Raw genomic sequence first — 23,041 nt, forward strand, 5'->3', positions numbered from 1 at the left:
GGTGCGCACTGAGTCATAATAAACATGTCTTGATTAATGTATTTGAGAAACAAATACTGGTATTGTTTCCATCCTGTCTTCAGGCATCACTCACATTTTAAACCCAGCTGATAAAAACATGTGGTGCTAATGATAGAGGCCCATGACAGGAGTTACAAACATAGTACACCCACCACACAGCAGCGAGAGCCTGAGCTCTGGCGATTCTCTGCAGTACGTGGGTGTTTGTATGTCAGTGTATCAGACAGCTTGACTCTAGTTGAGTTGGTTTGAGAGTGTGTTTGTGCGTCATAATGTTTCGGTGCGTTCCTGTAAGAGGCCGGCTGAGTACGTGGGAAGGAAGTAGATTCTACCAGCCGCAGAGAGCGCCCACAGTAATTATCTCAGGGAGTGAGTTAATCTGTATCCACTCGCTGCTGTCTCTCTGTGCTCACCCTTTTTCTCCTGCCCTCCTCCAGATCCGTCTTTAAAGGCTCGGCAGTGTGCGTTTACTCCATGGCCGACATCCGTATGGTCTTCAATGGGCCTTTTGCCCACAAGGAAGGGCCAAACTACCAGTGGGTGGCATACACTGGGAAGATTCCCTACCCACGACCTGGCACTGTGAGTTATAAACAATAAAAAATGATGAATACACCCTTTCTCACATCATAAAGAAAATTCTCTGTCATCATTTTTACAAGAACAAGTTTTTACTGCAAAAGGTAAATTGGTAAATTGCAGGTTTGACAGTTGCACTTCTTTATTGTCTGTAGTGTCCTGGAGGCACTTTCACCCCCAACATGAAATCCACAAAGGATTACCCAGATGAGGTTATCAACTTCATGAGAAACCACCCCACCATGTACAATCCTGTATACCCGGTGCACAAGCGCCCCCTGGTGGTCAGAACCAACGTGGACTATGAGTTCACCACAATTGCCGTGGACCAAGTGACAGCTGCTGACGGGAGCTACGAGGTGCTCTTCCTGGGAACAGGTCAGTGACATTATGGGATGACTGTCCAGTAATCCAGCAGTCATATCATTGTGTAGTCATCAAGTTTATATTATGTATAAATACTCTAGTGTTGGATCTGTATGTTGAGGTTCACGCACAAGTTGAGGATGTGTCTTTCCCTCTTTAACACAGATGGGTCAGACTGTGGGATCCCTCAAAGCTATTCTCAGTTTGAAATATTGATTTTATAAATATTAAGAAATTTCATGGGGTAAGCGAGTTAAAGGTGCTTCTCACTTCTGTTTTACAGATCGGGGGACGGTCCAGAAAGTAATAGTCCTGCCTAGAGACGACTTGCAGACAGAGGAGCTGGTCTTAGAGGAAGTGGAGGTCTTCAAGGTCAGTCACCCCATCTTATTCTGTTTATTCTCCCCCTCCGTCTGTCCCATTCTCCGTGTAAGTGTATGTTCTATTTGTTGCCTGAGATAATAATGATAATTTTTGATATTCACTGTCCGCTTATTTAAAGCTGTTTTTAACTGTATCTCTGCAGGTTCCCACACCAATTACCACCATGAAGATTTCATCCAAACGGGTAAGTTACCTGGAAACTGCTTGGATCAATAATTCAACTAAGAAGTATTCATAAATTACACCAAAACAGTCACATTATAGACAATATATAGAGTCAGTGTACACCTGAGTTCTGTTTTTATATCCTAACCTTTACATGTGTTTCACTATAGCAACAACTGTACGTAGGGTCAGTCTTGGGCGTGACCCACCTGGCTCTCCATCGCTGTGATGTGTACGGGGAGGCCTGCGCTGACTGCTGTCTGGCCAGAGACCCGTACTGCGCCTGGGACGGCAAATCCTGCTCAAGATACTCAGCCTCACAGAAGAGGTGAGGATCAAGATAGTGTAGACAGGCAGGCGCACCTTGGTACAGTGCAGTGTTTGGCATAGGAAATTTTTCTGTCCTGCGCATTGTTTTTAGCACGTGACATTTTTTAAAATATGTGGAAGTTAAGCTTTTTATTTTCGTATGTTGATCTGACCCCTCTAGACGGAGCCGTCGACAGGATGTAAAGTATGGCAACCCAATCCGCCAATGCAGAGGTTATAATTCCAATGGTGAGTGTCCAGTTTGTCTATTATTTATTGGCTTGTTGTTCTTATTTGTTTCTTCCCTACCTCTATCTGTCTTCTTCACATATTTTATATATTTTCAAAGAAATACTACATAAAATATATTTGCATATTGTTTTATAGCAAACAAGAATACTCTGGAGGCAGTGCAGTATGGGGTGGAGGGAAGCACTACATTTCTGGAGTGCCAGGCCAGGTCTCCTCATGTGTCTCTGAAGTGGCACCTGCAGAAGGAAAACAGCGACAGGAGGAAAGAGGTGAGCAAAACTTTCACTGTGAAGCAATTAGCTGCCAGTTGTTCAGTTTGCGAACACGTACATTGAATAGGTTCAGTGTTTTGGCTTTTGTTAAGTTTTTCAGACTGTCTTCTTTGCTGTCCTCCTGCTCTTTCCAGATCCGCTCAGAGGGCCGCATCCTGAAAACAGAACAGGGCCTCCTGATCCGCTCGCTGCAGTCCTCTGATAGCGGCATCTACCAGTGCACGTCCACAGAGAAGAACTTCAAACACACGCTGGTCAAACTGCAGCTCGTGGTCCTTTCCAGCCGCACAGTCAACAACGTGTTGGTGGAGACGGGCAGCCCGGCCCTGCCTCCGCTCCAGTCCAGCGCCTGGACTCCGAGCGCCGGCCAGTATAAGGACCTGCTGACCATTCTGAGTCAGCCGGAGATGGGCCTGATCAACCAGTACTGCCAGGATTACTGGCAGCTCGGAGAGGGCAACCTCGGGGACAACAAAGCCAAAAGCCTGAAGGAGCTGAAGGAACAGAAGAAGCCTCGCAACCGTCGGCATCATGATGAGCAAACAACTCCAGCTGAGACATGAGAAGCTTGACACACACCCCATCATCCTCAAACATCCCCTCCTGTCTACCTGTTCACACAACCTCCTAAACACTGCAACCCTCCATTTAGGGGAATGACTCCAGTCAAATGATAGAAAAATCTAATTATCGTAATGGACAAGACAGACACTGCAACCAAAAGCAACAACATCAAACAGTTTCTATGTAACTGTTAAAAAAAGTACACAATATTTATTGTAGGTTGTAAAAAGTAATTCTTTGTACCTATCTAGAAAACATGTTTTTTGTGAATAGGTAAATCGTGCAAATATTGTTGTTATTATAATATTATTGTTAGTGTTATTTGTTTATTACAATGTGTTATTATGTTGAGAATATCTTTATGTTTGGTGTTTTTGAGAAACAGCAACAATAACCCAGGACATTGGAAGTATCCACACATGGACAAGGACCGATGGACATGTGTTCAGAAACTGTTATAGGCGACCATGTTGGATCACATGACTGCTGGCAGTATTCAGTGTCTAAGCTGGAGGTCGAGTCAGGAAGTCGCTCAAGCTTCCCTAAACTCCTTCACCAGAACTCTACTGTATATCGGACAGTGTTTTTTTGTTTGTTTTTTTGTTTGTTTTTTACTGCGAGATACAAGCTTTTTGATGAAAAGATGAGGGCATTTCATGGGACATTCATGGATAGAAGAAATGCCCACAGACTGCAGCTGTGACAACTTGTCACGGTCATACAGTCACATGTGAATGAAAAGCCTCTGTGACGTCTCTCTCCTTTTACCGATGTGGTCCAGCCTGGCCTCGAGTAATGATGTTACATCCCTCGTCCCAAATTCTTCCAAAATCAGTTGCTGCCAAGTGTTTGTTTTTGTTTATATGTGAATATCACATCTCAATGTTGTATCCTTAACAAACGTGATCTTTGTGATAAGCTGTTTTATTTGGGGGAAAGGGTCTTTTAACGACACAAAAGCTGAAAATATAACATTGCCTTCTCTTTTCTCTCTTCAGAGATAAGAAATTCCAGCAGGCAGCTATATGTGAGTTTGTGACAGTTTGTGATAAAAAACTATTAGAGACAAAGCACCTTCTGTTGCCAAATTGGTGATCATGATAAACAGTAAATACTTCACATGTATCTGTGGCATATTTTGCAGTATATTCATATAAGAGAGAGCATGCAGTTTGTATGCTCAAAGGATTTTTTTTTAGCTCTAAATGAATCCAAAGTTTGCATTCCTACCAGTTTTATGCTAAATATTGGTTTCACAAAGTGAATATTGTGTTTGGCCACATAAGCAGTCTAAACTTCAGTTAGATTACAGTGACAAATGTGTTGTTTTTCAGTGCTTGAGGACTGGCCTGTTTTATTGGTGCTGTGTTAACTGTTATCAGCTGGTTCACAACAGAGCTTTCAGTCTAGTGCAGTGCCATCCTGCTATCAACCATGCCACAGACTTCATATAAAACTGTTTGTAACGAGGAGCTTCCATACAGTAAAAAAAAAAAAAAAAAGGTAAAAAAAAAAGAAAAAGACAAAAAAATGTCACAAGTACAACCACTAACAAGCTGATCACCGCCCCAACCTGAAGAGAAACCTGTACCACAATCTTCAGAAGGTGGCTTCTCATTGTGCATGGCATGTACAGTGTATGTATATGGTATTTGTCTAAAATGCTACGTTGCTGTGGATGTCAGTGAATGTCTTTCTCGTTGTGGGAATATGGAAATACTATCAGTGCAAGAAAGATGTGCTCACACCTTTTTAATGGTGTGAAATACTGAAGGTACAGAAAGGTCAGAGTGTGATTTTAAATCCTCACTCTCTCTCGCTCTCTCTCCCTTTCTCTCTCTCTCTCTGTATGTCTCTTAGTCTTTTTTTCTCTCTCCCCTCTCTCCTGTTTTCAGAAATGTGCAAAAATAATTTGCATATATTTCAAACATGTGCATCTATTTTATTTTCTCTGTCTGGCGGACTTTGCTCTGGGTCATTGAGGTAAAGTAATGTATGATATAATGCACAGTTGATGTTATTGTAATGACTTGTAAAAAAATTACTTCTATCTTTTCTTCCTCATCAATGTTGCCGACTAATAAATTAAAGCTCTATATTTTATAATAACACACGTTCTCTTCTGTTTGACAATGGTGGGCACACAGTCTGCAGGATTTGTTGTGTCTATGTATTGTAATGCATCGATTTCAGTGCTTGTTGTGTTGTGATGCATTCAGATCCTTTACTTAGTAGTAATACCACACTGTGAAGTACTCCAAGTACAATCATTCACACTAGTGTAGTACAAGTACTACACTAGTGTGAATGATTTACTGTTACATATTAGGGCTGTCACGATATCAGATTTTCACTACACAATTGTCATGGCAAAAAGAACTTGCGATATATTATAATAATAATAATAACTAACAATAATGTAAAAATCATCTTTAACTTGGTGTATTATGCGTTTTGTTTTTTGTTTTTTTAAATGAATTGGACTCAAATATGGATGATGGATGGATGTAGATATACAGTTGTGTGAAAAAGTATTTGCCCCCTTACTGATTTCTTATTTTTTTGCATGTTTGTCACACTTAAATGTTTCAGATCATCAAACAAATTTAAATATTAGACAGAGACAACACAAGTAAACACAAAATGCAGTTTTTAAATGAAGGTTTTTATTATTAAGGGGAAAAAAATCCAAACCTACATGGCCCTGTGTGAAAAAGTGATTGGCCGCGCCAGCTGAGTTCAATTTCTCTAGCCACACCCAGGCCTGATTACTGCCACACCTGTTCTCAATCAAGAAATCACTTAAATAGGACCTGCCTGACAAAGTGAAGTAGCCCAAAAGATCCTCAAAAGCTAGACATCATGCTGCGATCCACAGAAATTCAGGAACAAATGAGAAACAAAGTAATTGAGATCTATCAGTCTGGAAAAGGTTACGAAGCCATTTCTAAAGCTTTGGGACTCCAGCGAACCACAGTGAGAGCCATTATCCACAAATGACGAAAACATGGAACAGTGGTGGACCTTCCCAGGAGTGGCGGGCCGACCAAAATTACCCCAAGAACGCAGCGACGACTCATCCAAGAGGTCACAAAAGACCCCAGAACAACATCCAAAGAACTGCAGGCGTCACTTGCCTCAATTAATGTCAGTGTTCATGACTCCACCATAAGAAAGAGACTGGGCAAAAATGGCCTGCATGGCAGAGTTCCAAGACAAAAACCACATCTGAGCAAAAACAACATAAAGGCTCGTCTCAGTTTTGCCAGAAAATATCTTGATGATCCCCAAGACTTTTGGGGAAAATACTCTGTGGACTGACGAGACAAAAGTTGAACTTTTTGGAAGGTGTATGTAACATTTCAGAAAAGGAACATCATACCAACAGTAAAATATGGTGGTGGTAGTGTGATGGTCTGGGGCTGTTTTGCTGCTTCAGGACCTGGAAGACTTGCTGTGGTAAACGGAACCATGAATTCTGCTGTCTACCAAAAAATCCTGAAGAAGAATGTCCGGCCATCCGTTCGTGACCTCAAGCTGAAGTGCACTTGTGTTCTGCAGCAGGACAATGATCCAAAACACACCACCAAGTCCACCTCTGAATGGCTTAAGAAAAACAAAATGAAGACTTTGGCGTGGCCTAGTCAAAGTCCCGACCTGAATCTGATTGAGATGCTGTGGCATGAACTTAAAAAGGCGGTTCATGCTCGAAAACCCTCCAATGTGGTGGAATTACAACAATTCTGCAAAGATGAGTGGGCTAAAATTCCTCCACAGTGCTGTAAAAGACTCATTGACAGTTATCGCAAACGCTTGATTGCAGTTGTTGCTGCTAAGAGTGGCCCAACCAGTTATTAGGTTTAGGGGGCAATCACTTTTTCACACAGGGCCATGTAGGTTCAGATTTTTTTTTTTTCCCCTTAATAATAAAAAAACTTCATTTAAAAACTGCATTTTGTGTTTACTTGTGTTATTTGTCTAATATTTAAATTTGTTTGATGATCTGAAATATTTAAGTGTGACAAACATGCAAAAAAATAAGAAATCAGGAAGGGGGCAAACACTTTTTCACACAACTGTAGATGGATGGAGGTGGAGAGAGAGTCTGTAGCCATAACTCTACAAAAGTGTACAAAAAGAATAATTATAATTAATAGATAGTGAAAAAACAACCAGATGAAGTGATAAATAAAAGATCCACAAGGCCTAACATCTGCCATCACTGTACTATCATATTGTATTAACATATCAATATTTCATTTTCAAAATATGGTTATCATCTATACTGGTATATCGACAGCTTGATTACATTTTATATCATTATTTTTATTACTTTTTTTTTCTTTTTTTTTTTTTTTAGTTCACCATATGTATTATATGTAAGATCTAGTCTCAATAGCTGACAGATAAATGTAGTGGAGAAAAACAGTACAATACTTCAATTCGCTTCAGTAGTGCCAAATCATAACCTACATTATGTCAGGAAACTTCAGAGTAAGGTCAGGACCTTACAACGTTAGAGTAATTCCTTCTGAAATGTAGAGTTGAAGTATAAAGCGGCATAAGAGGAAAGTACAAGTAGATTCAGATTTAACTTGAGTAAATGCACAAAGTTACGTTCCACCACTGCTGATCTGCAGCTGTTTTCATTCACAGTTATGACTCAGGAGCTTCATCACTCTTATACTCCTCACAGAACATGACAGTTCAAGTGATAATAAACTTTATGTACAGTTCACTTTTCTAAACACAAGTGTTACATGACATAAAAACTGCTAAAAAGAAAACATGAAGTTATTGTGTGTGTAGGAAAATGCAGTGCAATGCTCTCTCTCTCTCTCCCTCTCTCACACACACACACACACACACACACACACACAGACATACACACACAGACATACTGTGCATGCATGCAAATATAATTGAAAGTGAGTAGATTAGGATCCCTAACTAGCTTCAGATTGAGGTCAATGAGATCTGTCAGGTGAAACTGCAAAGCCCTGTAAGTACTTCAAAGCTCACCCTTCAGTCTGCAGAACCTCATAAGAAATATCAGTTTGTCTTTCTTTGTGTTTGCACTGAGAGGTGAGGCTCTGATTGTGTATTACATTAATCACATGGGCTGAGATTGTATATCGTGTAGAGACTGTTTATTTTGTTTTAATACAGACTGAAAAGGTGTTGGCCCCCCTCAACCGTCCCCTCGGAAACACCAAACATATAAAACCACCACTTATTCCAACATCGGATTACATTTTTATTTTGGTGCTGATATGGGATGAATGTGTGGGTAACTAAGTTCCCAGATGGGCAGAAAGACCAAACTACTGAGCTAAATATTCTTCTCTTTTAAAGGCACCTAAGAACAGCATAGAGAGATAAGCACTTGAGCCGATGTTCTCATCTTCCGCTGAGCACAGCAAAGTCCCCCTAAAGGTTAGATCACTCCTACACTGATGTATGTCTGCTTCTCCTCACACCTTTCGCTCTGCCCTAAAACACCCCTGTCCTTGTGCTCCATTGGTCATCTCCGGTCAGGTGGGGAAAAGATGCCCAAAATCCTTTCCTAAGACAGGAAAATACTCCATCATCCTCCAGTGTTTGCTGCAGGCGGTTGACGCATCAGCTGCATAGTTGACGGCACCGGTCGGGCAGTAGGTGATCAGCTGGGACCTACTTCCATTTTTCCTGACATTTGGCTTTTTGAGCAGAGGGGCCTGAGCCGGGAAAACTAAGATGGGGGCTGGAGCGAGCGCCGAGGAGAAACGCTCCAAGGAGCTGGAGAAAAAGCTGAAGGAGGATGCCGACAAGGATGCAAGAACTGTCAAGCTGCTGCTGCTAGGTAAAGACAGTCAGGCTGGCTCAGTGGCTCAACAGCAAACCTCAACATGTGGTTACACATATTTAAGGGCCCCGAAAGGCCCCATAGTGGGAATGAAGCTACTTTTTATTTGAAGTATAAGATATAGTTAACCTAGCTGTTCAACTGTACAGTAAGTGTGGTATTACTCTTGTTAAAATGTTGGGGATGAGAAGATAAAACATCCATAACAACACCTATCCCTTGTAGTAATATTTATCAGTTTGTCTCTCTTTTCATTTTTCATACACTTTTCCATACTTATAAATACTCAACACAAATACTAGTTGTTGTTAGTATAAAATGATTAGAAAACTCTGTGGGCAATTAGAATAAGAATCTTTAAAAAATGACTAATCTGCAGAGCCAGCGCATTTCCACAGACTGTCATGCAGACACACTGTATGTTTGAGTCAAGTAAAGGCTTAATAACCTGTGTCATTGAATTGCTTAGACACTTTAATAATCACTCAACCCAATCCCTAGTTAATCCTAAAACAAGTCCTCCAGCACAAAGGGCTTAACCCTGAAGGACACAGATACTCTACTGCCCAATCCAGAATTATAGAAGTGTCAGTAGCTGTAGCATTCAAATGCCAAACCCACATAGATGGAAAGCGGTGGGTTGTTGTATGAGTGATGAGAGAAATGAGTAAGATTTGTGAATTTAGGTGAGTTTTTTTTTTTCAATTAAATTTTGTTCACTAAAAATGTGTGTCTTGTATTTAAAAGAACTGTCAAATACAAGCTTACCGTGTATTGTTGCAGTTCGATATGCTGTTCTGAAAAGCCGCCAGCTTGTTACAGATAGTGTATGAAACTCATCCCTTCGTGATAATGTAGGTCAGGGACCAGAAAAAGTTCCCCCAGACATCAGGTTTGAACGAGATTAAATCTGAAGTAGGAGGTGTTGTGACATGTTGGGATCTTACTGTCTGATGAATACCATGAGATGTGAAGGAAAGACAGAACACAAAAACAATGTTTAAGAAAAAGAAAATGTGAAAAGATTTTTGAAGCGTAGTTGATTATTCGATGCGAGTGACTACATTTAGTGTTTTCTTTCATATAGGCGCTGGAGAATCAGGCAAAAGCACAATCGTCAAACAGATGAAGTAAGAACTTTGACTTTCCTCTGAATAAATGTCCGTTTTCTTATCATGCTGAAAGTAAATAACATGATAAAACTATATTTTCTCAACAGAATTATCCACAAAGATGGTTACTCACTTGAAGAGTGCTTGGAGTTCATTACCATCATCTACAGCAACACCCTTCAGTCCATCATGGCCATCGTGAAGGCCATGACCACACTCAATATTAACTTTGGCCACTCTGATCAGCAGGTAATGACAGCTGAGATATACTGCCTCATATTTGCAAATGACCGAGCACACTGTAACTTGTATGTGTCTCTGTCCTCTTGCATTCACACTGTAGGACGATGCCAGGAAACTCATGCACCTTGCAGACACCATTGAGGAAGGCACCATGCCTAAAGAGCTGTCAGACATCATTTTGCGCCTGTGGAAGGACTCTGGCATTCAGGCGTGCTTCGACAGGGCCTCAGAGTACCAACTCAACGACTCCGCTGGATAGTAAGAAATCACCCAAGCTGACATTTAGAGTTGTTTCACAGTCTCATAGTGTTTGTTTTTGAATGAATGTCATTTATTATCCTCAGCTACCTGAACGACTTGGAGCGACTGGTCCAGCCAGGCTACGTGCCCACTGAGCAGGATGTGCTGCGATCAAGAGTGAAGACCACTGGTATCATTGAGACCCAGTTCGGCTTAAAAGATCTGAATTTCAGGTGAATCGCTGCTTTGTTTCTACGGAGAATAGCACCAATAACTGATTAGCAAGGCTCCCGCTGTGTTCGATGGCATGTCCTAAAGATAACACGCTTCTGTTTCCATGCAGAATGTTTGATGTGGGTGGCCAGAGGTCAGAGAGGAAGAAGTGGATTCACTGTTTCGAAGGTGTGACCTGTATCATCTTCATTGCTGCTTTGAGCGCCTACGACATGGTGCTGGTGGAGGATGATGAAGTGGTATGATAGCAGTTGTATAACACACTTGATATGCTACACAATTTACGTCTTATCCTTGGTGACTTGGTGAATAAACTTATATTTTTCCTTCAGAATCGAATGCACGAGAGTCTGCACTTGTTCAACAGTATCTGCAACCACCGCTACTTCGCCACCACCTCCATCGTACTCTTCCTCAACAAGAAAGACGTGTTCCTTGAGAAGATCAAGAAAGCTCATCTCAGCATGTGCTTCCCTGAATACGATGGTAAGGTCACCACCGTACATAAATTACAGCAGATTTAATGACATTGACAATCAATTAAATATTCCCTTTTATCTTGACATCTCTTCTTTAAGGACCCAACACCTACGAGGATGCTGGAAACTACATCAAAGTGCAGTTTTTGGACCTGAACATGCGCCGAGACGTCAAAGAAATCTACTCTCACATGACCTGTGCCACAGACACAGAAAACGTCAAGTTTGTGTTTGATGCCGTAACCGACATCATCATCAAAGAAAACCTGAAAGATTGTGGTCTCTTCTAAGAGCCACGCTCAGGGACCCAATGACGGTGAGCAAAAATTTGCAGTATTGATTATTGATCAGGTATTGATCATTCACACTAACTCTAGGACCAGCTAACCAGTGTGAATTTCTTTCTGTTCACAGGGTGCTGTTGTCGCCCCGTCAGACTCCACAAATCCCTCCTCAATTGAAGCTGAGGACCCAAGATGAGAAACTGTCCCCGAAAATATCAATTCTCAAACAGGCGAACGCAAAGAAATAAAAAAATCAATTTGTTGTGTTCAAAAAAAAGTTGTAGCTTTGACAGAAAGACTTCAGGTCAACTCAGACCAGAAGACAGCTCAGATTAAGTCAGAAACTTCTGTGCAGATTTCAGATGAGTTGAACTTTAGTCAAGCTAACTTTTCTCACGAGTCTCCTGAACTTGTCTTCGGAGGGGTACGCAATCTGTAGTTAACACATCAAAAGCTTCTGTCAGCATAAAGTGATTTCTTCTCACATGTATTAATGTGAATAGATGTCAGGCTAACGCATTCGCTCTATGCTCCAGTAACTGGTCAGTATATACCGCCAAAAATAAATAAAAATAAATAAAAAAATAAAGCAAACAAGATGGCCTCACCACCTGCAAACGCACTTCGACCTCTGTTAGAGATTTAACAAGAACTTGTCACTAGAAACACCACAGAGCAGTTTGAGACACAACTCAGGCAGGTTACTCACTGAATTTTTAAGTAAGAAAATTCAACTTTTTTTTTTTTTGCAATAGTTTAAAGGGCCGTTGTATATAACTAAACTGATTCCTATTGGACAGTTAAATGAAGTGTGGTGATACCATGTTGATATGTGACACTTTTGAGTGGTAGATGTAATATACTTCAACTTAAAAATTTGAAAAGTTAACTGATGCTACAGGCCTTTGAGCCAACGATCCTGTACAGAAACCAATAAGTGTAAACCTCGACTAAATCTATTAAAGCTTCTGTAGAAAACTGAGTACTTTTCCATTTTTTCACAAATAAAAAGCAACACAGCAACGTCTTGTTCATAATTTGTCATTTATTGATTTCTTTTTTTAAATAGATTAAAGGAATAGTTTGATCCTTTTAAGAGAAACACACATTTCCATTCTTGCCGAGAGTTAGATGAGAAGATCGATATTACTTTCATGTCTGTACGGTCAGCAGCCAGCTAGCGTAGTTTAGCACAAATACTGGAACAGGGGTGAACAGTTAGTCTCCCTCTACCTAAATATGAAAAACCATCTACTAGCACCTCTGAAGCTCACAAATTAACATGTTATATATCATTAAATATGTGCCCACTAAAGAAATACTCCAGCAGATAATCTTGCGACAAAATATGCAACATGCTAGTTGTGATTTCTTGCAACATGGGATAAGATCCTCTCCAGTAAATTATGACACATTTCACGAATCAAACATAGCACCAAACTTCTGATCCAAGCATGAGCATACCACGCAAGAGCCCTGAAAAACTTTTATCTGCACTTTCTGAGAAACAAACATTTGTGAAACATGACCTTGTCACCATTTGCAATCTGCATGCAAACAGTGCTCACAAACTGCTTTTCTGAGAAGAGCCACAGACTGGTATCAAGCGTTATCTGTCTTCTCATCAACTCTCAGACAGAAAGTAAATCAGCGAATTTCCCAAAATGCTGAACTATAATCTGAGGCAAAGTGGGTGGGTTGATGTCAGCCAATTAGAAAACTCAGAAATGTATTCGCTATTGCCTGAAGCAGTTGAAACAACACTTGATAAAATGAACAGCTGTCTCCCAAAGCCAAAGAAGATGCCAGTGAAGTGATGTAATTGAGCCACGCAGCCCGAGGCTCTGCTGGAGCTGTACAGAGACTCAGGATGTTCGATAGAAGACGAACCAGTCGAGCCGTACATGAATCAAACATTAAAAGTTAAGGAGAGATTTACTTTTCTGCGTTTGGGACATTCATGAATATTCACAGTACAACTGTACTTCAGTTCAGTGCGGTTGTTCTTCAACCTCAGATAAACAAGTTGTAACATTTGCAATATAAATACCTAAGGCTATCCTAAGACATTGTAGGCAACAACATTTCAAGAAAGTTTAATTTTTTTTTTTTTTTTTTTACGAAAGCATTCATTGATTTTTGTTTGTCCTTTAAACCCTGAGTTTTCACCACATGATAATTATTAGATATGATGTGCAATTATATAAAAGAGAAACAGCAAATGACAACCTCTAAGAATAAACCAGAAAATATGCAAGAGAGTCTGTGTACTAGATATGTCTGACAGAAAAAAGATGGAAAACAAACAGGTTTTCACTTATTAACATTAAAATACATTTTATGGCTTGTTTTGTCAAAAAAAAAAAAAAAAAAAAAAAAAAAGGAGCTTTATGTCATAATCAGTGTAAAACTGTACATACACATGGAATGACACCTATTGTGCAATATCAACAGTGGCTTAAAAAAAATAATCAATGACAATGTGAACCACACCTAATATGCACTGTACAGCATCCACAAAGACCAAGACCATTAGAAGGCACTTAAAAACAGCAAGAGTCATCATGAACCCTTCTCTCAAACATAGTCATGGCACATCTGTTTGCCCTTTTGTAAGACATCGAGTAACTAGAAGCCTGAGAGATGAACACGTCAGTTCTCATCTGTATTGTCAGAAATTGTGTTAACAGCTAACATGCAGGAAGCAGTTTGGGTTCATGTCGTCCGTTACTCCCTGTTAAGTTTTACTTGACAAATGTGCAAAACAAAAGCAAGACAGAAGCTAAGTTCTAAAGTAGCTGCAAAATGGTTAATCTTGTTCAGGAAAAAGAGGAATTATGTAGAGTGAGAGAGACATGACAACTGCTTCAACATTTTGGAAAACCAGCCTCAGGCCTACAAAAGACTAAGTTCCAACAGGCACCATCTAAAACATGGTACAAGAAGACGAAGAAGCAAGAAGCAGAGTTTTACAGTGTGTGCATAAGTCATCACCTGTTATTATCTGTTAATGTGCAGCCCTTATGTAAAAGCACTGATCTAGTCAAGTGAATCAACTGGGAAGAGGCACTCATCATCTTGTTCAGAGAAAAAAGTTTCAGAGGTGAGTTTTTATAGGCTATACATTTTACATATGTGTGGCTAGATGGCACTGTTCCCATAAACACAATAGTATGATTCACAGCTTAGCTGTAATTTCAACACATACACACAATGTATACACACTCATACCTGAAGACACACCTTTTTGCTTCGCAGAAACACACCAGTTATTCTAAATCCACAATCTCAAATCATCACCAGTCAAAAAGTAGTGAAGCATGACTCCTCGTTTCCCAGCAGCAAAGTTGTTCGCCTTTGTTGACTACCTGCTCGCGCACCAAAGAGCAAAAAACACCCACAGACACTTTTAATTAATACAGCAAGTAATCAAACTGCTTTCTCAGGTTTCCTTTAGTGTCACTTTACTGTCTGGATCCTGAGCAGTGGAACCGATGGGGCCAGGATTTTTACCAACGGTGGATCTCTTCTAACCTCACTGCATCTGCACCTCGGGGGGGGGGTGTACTGAAGGCTGCTTCATGCCAGTGTCACCACATGCATCCTCTTACTCAGAAGAGTCCCACCATATGATCGATCTGCCTCATGTAGACACTCTTTAATGGCAGAGTGTACCGTCGCTCCTCCGGGATCCTGTTACACTGCAGAGTGAGAGAAAAGGGAGAAAGAAAGTGACTCTATGACAGAGAGAGGTTTTTAGCCACAGTTACATCTGTCACTGAAAATTATGAACGGAGAGTTGGGCTTGGGCAAGGATGATGGCCTTACATTGCTGATGTTGCTCGGGGGTGGCCGGGTGTTTGGCTCCCTCTCTGCCAGCGCTCCCTCCTCACATGGAAACAAGTCATTCCACTGCTTCTCCCTGAAGCGCTTGTCTATAGGCACGACATGGCCCTCTGTGGTGAAGATGTACTTGTTGTCCGATTTGTGAAGTGGGTTGTCTTCATCGAACAGCTGCAATAGAAGAGAAAAAACTTTATTCATATGACAGTATGGACAGAGCTGAGACCAACGTGGGCCTGAATGTTATTCTGATGATGGCTGGGGTGATACCAATAAAATCAAATAAGTTTTTGACTGAATACCTTGTAACAAGATTTAGATAACTAATGGTGTTTTTAATACTTTGTTTGATCTAATCTAATTTCTTAATCTTAATATATTAAGCAAAAATGCAAACTATTTGTTGTTCCCAGCTTCTCAAAACTTTTCTCTACACACCTACATACTACATTAAATGCATTAGTTAAGTGCATTCTAGTCTTTAAATGCAGGAATAGATAACATTTAGTCTATTGTAATATCTGCTATTAAAATCAAAGCTTTACAGCTTATCTAGTATCATATTATGGTCTCATATCATGCTATCATATCCATATATATAACATAGCTCTATCTGTGACATGCTCAGGTTGTAACTTACCAGGTAAAGGTATTTGCAGGTCTCACTGAGGAAGAAGCTCTCCATGCGATCCTCTTTGGATTTGTCCACAACATGGTGGAGAGTGGCGTACCCACATCTGCAAATATCAAAGCCCGGCTCAGCTCAAAGTAGACACATCAAAGCATTGTAAAACTCAAGGTATATATATTACATGATCCACACCTGACTTTGGCATTTTTCTCAAGGCTCTGAAGAATATCCATTCCAACATGCAAATAGAAAGGATTTTTGGTCGCCTGTCCGAAGTGAGAAAGAATAAAAAAAACAAACTCTTGAGTAAAAGATAACAGTCATCAGCAACCGCCCCCATCAGTTCTGTGTCACAACAAGTCAGTATTGTCACCTGGTACAGCAGATAGGTTGACTCCACCAGCTCTGGTCTTAAGGGGTAGAAGAGCACATCAGGAGCCTGCAGCTGCCAGTTATATCTCTCTGGCAAAGCCCCAAAGCGCTTCCAGATGGCATAGTAGAAGGCGTGCAGGCAAATGGCATTATCTACATCACCATTCAGCACCTAGGAGACAGACTAGTAGACTTACTTCAGTTGAACACAACAACACGTTTTTTTTTTTTACCCTTTTATATAAGATCTCATGTAGTAGCTGAATGTGCGTGATCTGACCTGCAGCCCAGGAAAGAAGGCCTGAAGAGAGTCAATCCAGGTGTTCATGATCTCACCACTGAACATGTTCACATTAACATAGAGAGGTGGGTCACCCTCTCCTTCATTACAGGACTCTCTCCTGGAAAAAAGAAGCAGACAGGGTTTAAAATGTGTCAATACTATTCCATGTATCTCCAAACAACAACAAATTTTTATTTTTTTTAGCAACATCCTTTCATCTTCCATATTTGAACACACATTTGTGCTAAACTAGAATAGCTGGCATGCAATGTGCTTTGCTCAAGGGAGACTTATTAATGGTTGCTGAAGCAGAATAAAGTGTTACGTTTCCATCTCATGACAGCCACAAGCCTCAAAGTTCAGCTTTCCACACCCTTCGATAAAAAAAATAACTCTGGAAATCGTCAGCAATTTTAATTCCTCTTTATCTGGCCAATCCCAGACATTTACATAGATGTTTAAGTTTTACTTTTCAAGTGGGGCACAACCTCACGTGGAGCTTCCTAATGCTGCCATCACACTCAGTTACTTTCACCCAAATGCGCACAAACTACTGCATCACATTTTTTCCAGTGTGAGCCTCACCCTCTCCGCAGGTGGTTCTGTATGCTCTCATAAGCAGCTTGAAACATACTGTAGTCCTCTTTCTCGCCAAAAAGGATGTACGATTTGAGCAAATACTCATAGAAAGAGTCCATGCCAGCTCCAAGACCACTCTGCTTTCCAACCCACTGGCCTGTCTGGATATTAACCACATTCCCTAAGGACAGAAATCACAGACAGTTGACAGATGAAGTATTAGTACCATATTTACATGTTGTAGTCTTTATCATATTGGGAAGAAATCAACTTAAATAAAGAAAAATAAAAAATAAAGAAAGCATGAACAAAAAGAAACAGAAAGTGTTCTCTCTGAACTACAGCACACAGCTGTACATACCTAACAGACCGGTTTCATTGCTCCTCAGGTTCCACAGAGCTTTGACAGCTCGTCTGGCCACCCACTCAAATGTGGAATCACCAATTAAGCGGCTCAAAATCCCAAACTCCACCAATAGGGACCCAGCTCCTGCAGTACAAGTCTCATTGATGCTATCAGGCGGGACCCCAGTCTTCAGGTTCACCTGCATGTAAGGTACAGTTCAGTAAGGCTGCTAGTTGATATTTCAACCATTACAGTACAGTTTGTCAGAAGTCATCCACTTTCACTCACATGAGAGCTACAGTACGCACTGCAAGAACCGTTTGAATAGCTTGTGTGTATAGTAGCAGGTACCTTGTGAAATGAACCTCTAACTCACAGCAGTTTGACTCACCCTGGGGTAAGGAATGCCTGTGCTGGTGTTCTCAAAGGCCGGCAGCAGACGGACAGCCAAGTCATGAGCCAAGTGAAGCAGCTCATTATCGTAACCTTCAAGGCCCACCTTGCCAAACGGATGTTTCGGGTCAGTCAGCAGGATGTGAGATGAGATAAGGCTTCCCAAGATCCTTCAAAGAAAACACAAATATTACATTGTGATGCCACACAGAAACAAATCGTTTCTGTCATTAATATCAATATGTGTATGTATTGAGTGTGACATTCATTCATTCATTCATTCATTCATTTTGGACTGTGTGGTAACAGCAAGTCAAACGTAATAAATTACTTCAGACATCATTGAAGTTTAACTTTGTAATCACTCGCTTTTGTCAAATTGTAGACAACATTGTAATAATAATTATGGCCTTCACAATTGAATGTGATCAGGTGGGAAACTAATGCCTGCCTTGCTTCTTTGCTTGTTTAAAGGAAAGTAAAAGGATAAAAGACAAACGACTGTCCTACTGAAGCAGTTCCCTGGACCAAATTGCCAGGCTATTTGAGAGAGTCATGGAAGATCTGTGTCTTGAAATGTTCCCTCTTTGAAATTATAAGAATTCTGAGGGTGTTGTCCACTGAGATGTATGTTAAATACCTACAAAACCACGTTCATACACTTTTTACTTCAGAATTTAGCCTGATCAGATACTGGATAAACAGAAAACTGCAAAAGCCTTTTGTGTTTGACAATGAAAATGGTTACAACATTTGTACCTGATGTTTGCCTCAAAAACTTGCACAGTTGAATCCTTGTCAAAAGATACAGTATCTATAACCAGCTTGACGGCTCTCTGGAACTCTGTCACATTGCCAAGCACCTGGAGAGATATACCAAATTATGTAAACACAGTTCATCTACAAGCTTGTTTGGCTGCATAACTATGTCTTTAAGTCTCATCATTGTAGATCGAAACTACTAGTTTTCATATAAAGTTTAGTGAAATAAATAATTTGATTATGTACATAGATTTTTGTGGTGCCTTCATTTTTCTAACCAATCATTGTCATTGAAGATTTTGAGTGTTGGAGACAAGAAGAGGAGACTCCTTAAACTGTTCATGTCAGGGCTCACACACACATACTCATACCTACAGCCAGTTTAGAAAATCTGCTCCACCTGACTCTGTGTCAGGGGAGGTTATGAGAGTGGCAGTTTACACTTCCACAAACAGAGGAAGAGTAAACTTCTACATCACCATGCCCATGAATGTAGGGCAAAACACACAATATGTACCAAATGCCCGAACGAATCAGTTGGTAAACTATTATGATCAATCTTGCACAGATCCTGTTTTGGAATTTCCAACTTTGGTTCTGTAGACACATCATGAGAAAGAAAAAACTGTGTGTAACTTACCAATAGAGTGTCTAAGGTGTCAATCAGTGTAAGGGAGTAGTTCCCCAAGACGTCGTTTATGTTGATGTTTGACCTGAAATGAAAGCAGTGAAACTGATGCAGCAGTGTCATGAAAAAGTGGGACAAAGTATTAACAGATCACACAACTGAAGGCAAATCTTATATCCAATAGCAAAGTGGAGTGTTGTGATGTGAGTGTAAAATTTTGAATTAGCAATGATAGGACAGATGGACAGAACAACAGTAAGATCACATTCAATTCAGAACTCGTGACAATATTAAAACAATCACCAAATCTGGAGACAAAGGGTGGTTGTGCTCCGTTATTACATAGTCCGCATCAGTATAGGCTAAGACTGCAACTAACATTTATTTTCATTATTGATTAATCTGACAATTATTTTCTCCTCCAATAATTTGGTCAATAAATTGTCAGACAACAGTGAAAACTGTCTATCACAAATTCCCAAAACCCAAGGTGACTTCTTTTTGTTTTACATCAATCACAATCCAATAGATACACACCAACTGTGATCTGGGAAACCAGGAAACCCCTAAACCCCTTCCTCCTCTGTGCTGCATCTAAGGAGAGTTTGATTGGAGAGAGGGTGTTTGGCTTTAGAATAACCTGCCTGATCAAGGCAACAGTGTCTATCATCTACTGGTGTCTTTTTCAATGCTTTTAGCATCACAAAGAAAACCAGTCACCCCCATTGTATTTGGGTGTTAGTATTTTGATATCTCAAACCCTGGGCACAAAAAACAAAACCACCTGCTTGGCTTGATGCCACTATGGCTGCATAGTAAATATGTTTTACTGTAATTAAGGTGATGGTTCTTGGGAAAATGTAAATTCTTGATGACATCAAATTTTCTTCTGTTACAGCTTTAGCTTATTGAACGTGCCTTAAGCTCACGTCTTACTCACTGCAGACAATGACTGTATTATTACTTACACAACTTTATCAACAAACTAGAAAACGGTTAAACCTGAAAGTCTTAGATAACCGAATGGATTATGAAACTGTGGATTACATACCACACCCAAATCAGTCAGAATTCTCTTTTACATCTTGCATTTCAGTTTCTATGTTCTGCACAGGGGAATAAAATGTACAGATGTTACAGCTATACAAGTACACACTAACGCAGATGTAGCCCAAATGTGTCAGAGAAACTAAAAGACTAGAACAGCTTTCCAAGCTGTTTAAGAGCTTTAAAGAGTAGTTGATTAAACAGTTTAATTAGTTAAGAGCTGCACAAAACAATTATTACCCCTGCCAAGGAGGCTATGCTATGACCTAAACTCCAAATACACAAGAATATTTAGTTTACAATGAGATATGACAAAGAGTGGGAAATCATCTCATTTGAGAGCATGGAATCAGATCATATTTGGAAAATGATTGAAATGTTTGACTAATTATCTAAATAGTTGCTAATTATTACCAGCGGCAACAGCGTGGCTGGTATTGTTTGCACCTTGTGAGTCTGAGTGTTTGTGTGATCATGGCAAAATGTGGTCCTGGAGACATCTACTGTAGCAGCAACCACCATAGAGGTGGTTTGGCAGGTGTTCATGTGTTTGTCTGTCTGTGGAAAGATCTTTTCACTGCGATAGGGTTGCAACCATGCAAAATACGGTCACGAAAGTATACAGGTGTGTAGGTGAGAACAAAATTAAGGCAGACTTTGAAGATGGGCGTGGTCCAACCCATGAGTAATGAGAAGTCATGTAAAAATGTAGTAACGACAAAAGGACACTCTTGGGTTGGAATGTCAACATGTTGACAGGCGTCACGGCTGATGTGATCACATCGCAAGACAGGTCTTTCTGTTGATCAACTAATCGATTAACTGAGTTATCACTTCTGCTCAAAATAAGAAAATAAAATTAATGTTTTTTTCAGCAAAAGTAGCAACCATTTACTTGTTTTTGGTTCTGTCAAATTTGAATAGTTGAAAAAAATGGGTATCTTTGTTGGTTGGACAAATCTAATAATGGAAGATGTCATCATGAGCTCTAGGAAATGTTTTTCACTATTTTCTGTCATTAGTTGCAGCCCTTATCATTTCCCCCTATACCTTCAATGGGGTTACATATTTGCATGATGTCTCATTATCCCAAATTAAACAATTCCTTCATGTAACAAAAACGAGCCCATTAAGACCCCTCAACTTGCACCTGGATCCTAGTTATGGTACCTGTCCAATGCAAAGTTGTATGACCCATAACCTGCTCAGCACTGAGAGCACAAGGATTACACCACGAGCTAATTTGATTACAAACTGTATACAAATAGCACAGTGTGCATGGGACAGTTAAGATGTAAATCACTGTCCAGCAGTGTGTAGGCTTTGAATGACTCACGGGTTTAGGACGTCTGGTCCCCTCCCTTCACAGTCAATGGGATTCAGCTCGTCCTCAGGAAAGGCATATTTCATGTAGTTGTCATATCCGAAGTAGAACATTTCTTTGGCCATGTCCTTCATTTTCGCTTTCAGCGCGTCAGGAAAGGAGCTGTACCTGCGGACGTACTCGTCCTTGTTGCCATCGAAGAAGCTCAGGTAGGATCTCTTGGTTGACTCCTCTCCAACCTTTGCACAGGTGGTCGCCGTCTCTTCATATTTGTGGCCCTGTATACGCTGAGACCACGAGCTACCCCTCGGGTCGGTCCCCTTTTCCTCCCTGAATAACAAGTCCAATTTGTGCAAATTGAAACTGAGATGGAAGTTGAACCCCCAGCTAACGTTAGGTCCCAGTCCGAAGGCTAACCACAATACACAGCTGAGAGAGAGTCTCAGTACGACTAGACCAACTACTATTGACCTCCATTGCATCTTTGCCCCGGTGCGATCTTACAACGCATAATTTTAAGTCCACACACCAACAGGGGACATGAACGAATGAGAAACCCTCTGTTTATGGCTAAACTACAAGCACAGAGACGTTGTAGTGATTCCGCTTCACACGCTTCCTGTCAACAAACCAGCCCCTCCCACATCCTGAGGTGTGATTGGTCCTTCTCTGTCGTCATTCAGACGTAGAGGCAGGCTCGTCCAGTGATTGGCTGCAGAGCTGCCGATCTCCTGGTTGCGTTTCGTGGCAATCCTGACGTGTCTTGATTTAACTTCTGCGCCAATAGAAAATAGACACAAGAGTGAAATGATTAGAGGTGCAGAGCTTAGGTCCAGAGTTACTGCTGGCTAAAAAGTGGAGGCGATTAAGGAGATATTTTAGTCTGTACAATTAGAAATATTGGTAACACTTTGTAGTAATACACCAGGGATTGAAGTGGTGGCTTTATTGATTAATATACTGTGATCATGATCCATAAATAACAACAATGTTTGAGTTGACAGGTTGTCAAAATCCCTGTCACTGATTGCACTGTTTGACCACTTATGGAAAAGGGCTGCAGAGAATGTGGACCCTTACACATTTATTTTACAATAACTTTTACATGACAAAGTGGATTTAACGCCCTTTAACTGCTGACATCTTTTTAGAATGTGAGAAATCGGATCTATAAAGTATTAGTATTTTATTAACCATTTATGTGGCACTCCTGACAACAGGTCTAATCGTGCTAAAAAATTAAAACACCTGTGCATGCCTAACATACGGTTTTTAACCATGCTATTAAAATATTCATGAAAAGATAAAGAATTTTTGAGAAAGAAATTAATTCAATAGACTGCAATCACTTTAATGCACTGTGCCTTAAAGGCAAACCATGAATAAGAAATGCTACATTACCATATGTTAAGTCAAGATATAGCTTTACATTTTGATAATGTACTGCTTGTGTAATTACCATATGTATAGATAGCATTTTCTAC

General features: G+C 40.4%; 3 protein-coding genes across 4 annotated transcripts in view; 2 read left to right on the forward strand and 1 right to left on the reverse strand.

The window, feature by feature from the left end:
• Positions 1-5,446, forward strand: part of sema3fa (sema domain, immunoglobulin domain (Ig), short basic domain, secreted, (semaphorin) 3Fa) — a 52,045-nt gene extending 46,599 nt beyond the window's left edge. The window contains exons 12-19 of one of the 2 annotated variants that reach the window (XM_056391519.1): positions 459-603; positions 756-978; positions 1,250-1,338; positions 1,493-1,534; positions 1,686-1,842; positions 1,990-2,073; positions 2,212-2,345; positions 2,483-5,446. In XM_056391519.1, the coding sequence (XP_056247494.1) occupies positions 459-603; positions 756-978; positions 1,250-1,338; positions 1,493-1,534; positions 1,686-1,842; positions 1,990-2,073; positions 2,212-2,345; positions 2,483-2,911 (1,303 nt within the window). In that variant the 3' untranslated portion in view covers positions 2,912-5,446. Of the gene's footprint in view, positions 1-458; positions 604-755; positions 979-1,249; positions 1,339-1,492; positions 1,535-1,685; positions 1,844-1,989; positions 2,074-2,211; positions 2,346-2,482 lie in introns of both variants that reach the window. The other variant, XM_056391527.1, reaches the window with a different exon arrangement.
• Positions 5,447-9,713: 4,267 nt separating this feature from the next.
• gnat1 (guanine nucleotide binding protein (G protein), alpha transducing activity polypeptide 1) lies at positions 9,714-13,764 on the forward strand. The gene is made up of 8 exons (XM_056391553.1): positions 9,714-9,887; positions 9,977-10,118; positions 10,213-10,370; positions 10,457-10,585; positions 10,696-10,825; positions 10,919-11,072; positions 11,165-11,381; positions 11,480-13,764. The coding sequence occupies exons 1-7, from the start codon at positions 9,808-9,810 to the stop codon at positions 11,353-11,355; spliced, it is 984 nt and encodes a 327-aa protein (XP_056247528.1). The 5' UTR covers positions 9,714-9,807; the 3' UTR covers positions 11,356-11,381; positions 11,480-13,764.
• On the reverse strand, positions 12,375-22,171 carry edem1 (ER degradation enhancer, mannosidase alpha-like 1). Its single transcript, XM_056391539.1, has 12 exons — positions 21,570-22,171; positions 19,199-19,271; positions 18,556-18,659; positions 17,795-17,966; positions 17,419-17,602; positions 17,064-17,238; positions 16,476-16,596; positions 16,197-16,367; positions 16,016-16,089; positions 15,833-15,929; positions 15,178-15,363; positions 12,375-15,050 (listed from the first exon to the last, which is right to left on the reverse strand). Exons 1-12 carry the CDS (start codon positions 22,037-22,039, stop codon positions 14,961-14,963), a joined length of 1,917 nt encoding a protein of 638 aa, XP_056247514.1. The 5' UTR covers positions 22,040-22,171; the 3' UTR covers positions 12,375-14,960.
• Between the last annotated feature and the right edge of the window lie 870 nt (positions 22,172-23,041).

The sequence above is a fragment of the Seriola aureovittata genome, chromosome 2 (assembly GCF_021018895.1).
Source record: "Seriola aureovittata isolate HTS-2021-v1 ecotype China chromosome 2, ASM2101889v1, whole genome shotgun sequence".
Lineage (NCBI taxonomy): Eukaryota > Metazoa > Chordata > Actinopteri > Carangiformes > Carangidae > Seriola > Seriola aureovittata.

Excerpts from the sequence above, each read along its gene's own strand:
- gnat1 (XM_056391553.1), top strand. The coding sequence starts at position 9,808 with ATGCGAGTGACTACATTTAGTGTTTTCTTTCATATAGGCGCTGGAGAA. Across the intron at positions 10,826-10,918 it reads TGGTGGAGGATGATGAAGTG|AATCGAATGCACGAGAGTCT; the intron begins GTATGATAGCAG and ends TTTTTCCTTCAG. Across the intron at positions 11,073-11,164 it reads GTGCTTCCCTGAATACGATG|GACCCAACACCTACGAGGAT; the intron begins GTAAGGTCACCA and ends CTCTTCTTTAAG.
- edem1 (XM_056391539.1), bottom strand. The coding sequence starts at position 22,039 with ATGCAATGGAGGTCAATAGTAGTTGGTCTAGTCGTACTGAGACTCTCT. Across the intron at positions 18,660-19,198 it reads ACACCTTAGACACTCTATTG|GTGCTTGGCAATGTGACAGA; the intron begins GTAAGTTACACA and ends ATATCTCTCCAG. Across the intron at positions 15,930-16,015 it reads GAGAAAAATGCCAAAGTCAG|ATGTGGGTACGCCACTCTCC; the intron begins GTGTGGATCATG and ends TGATATTTGCAG.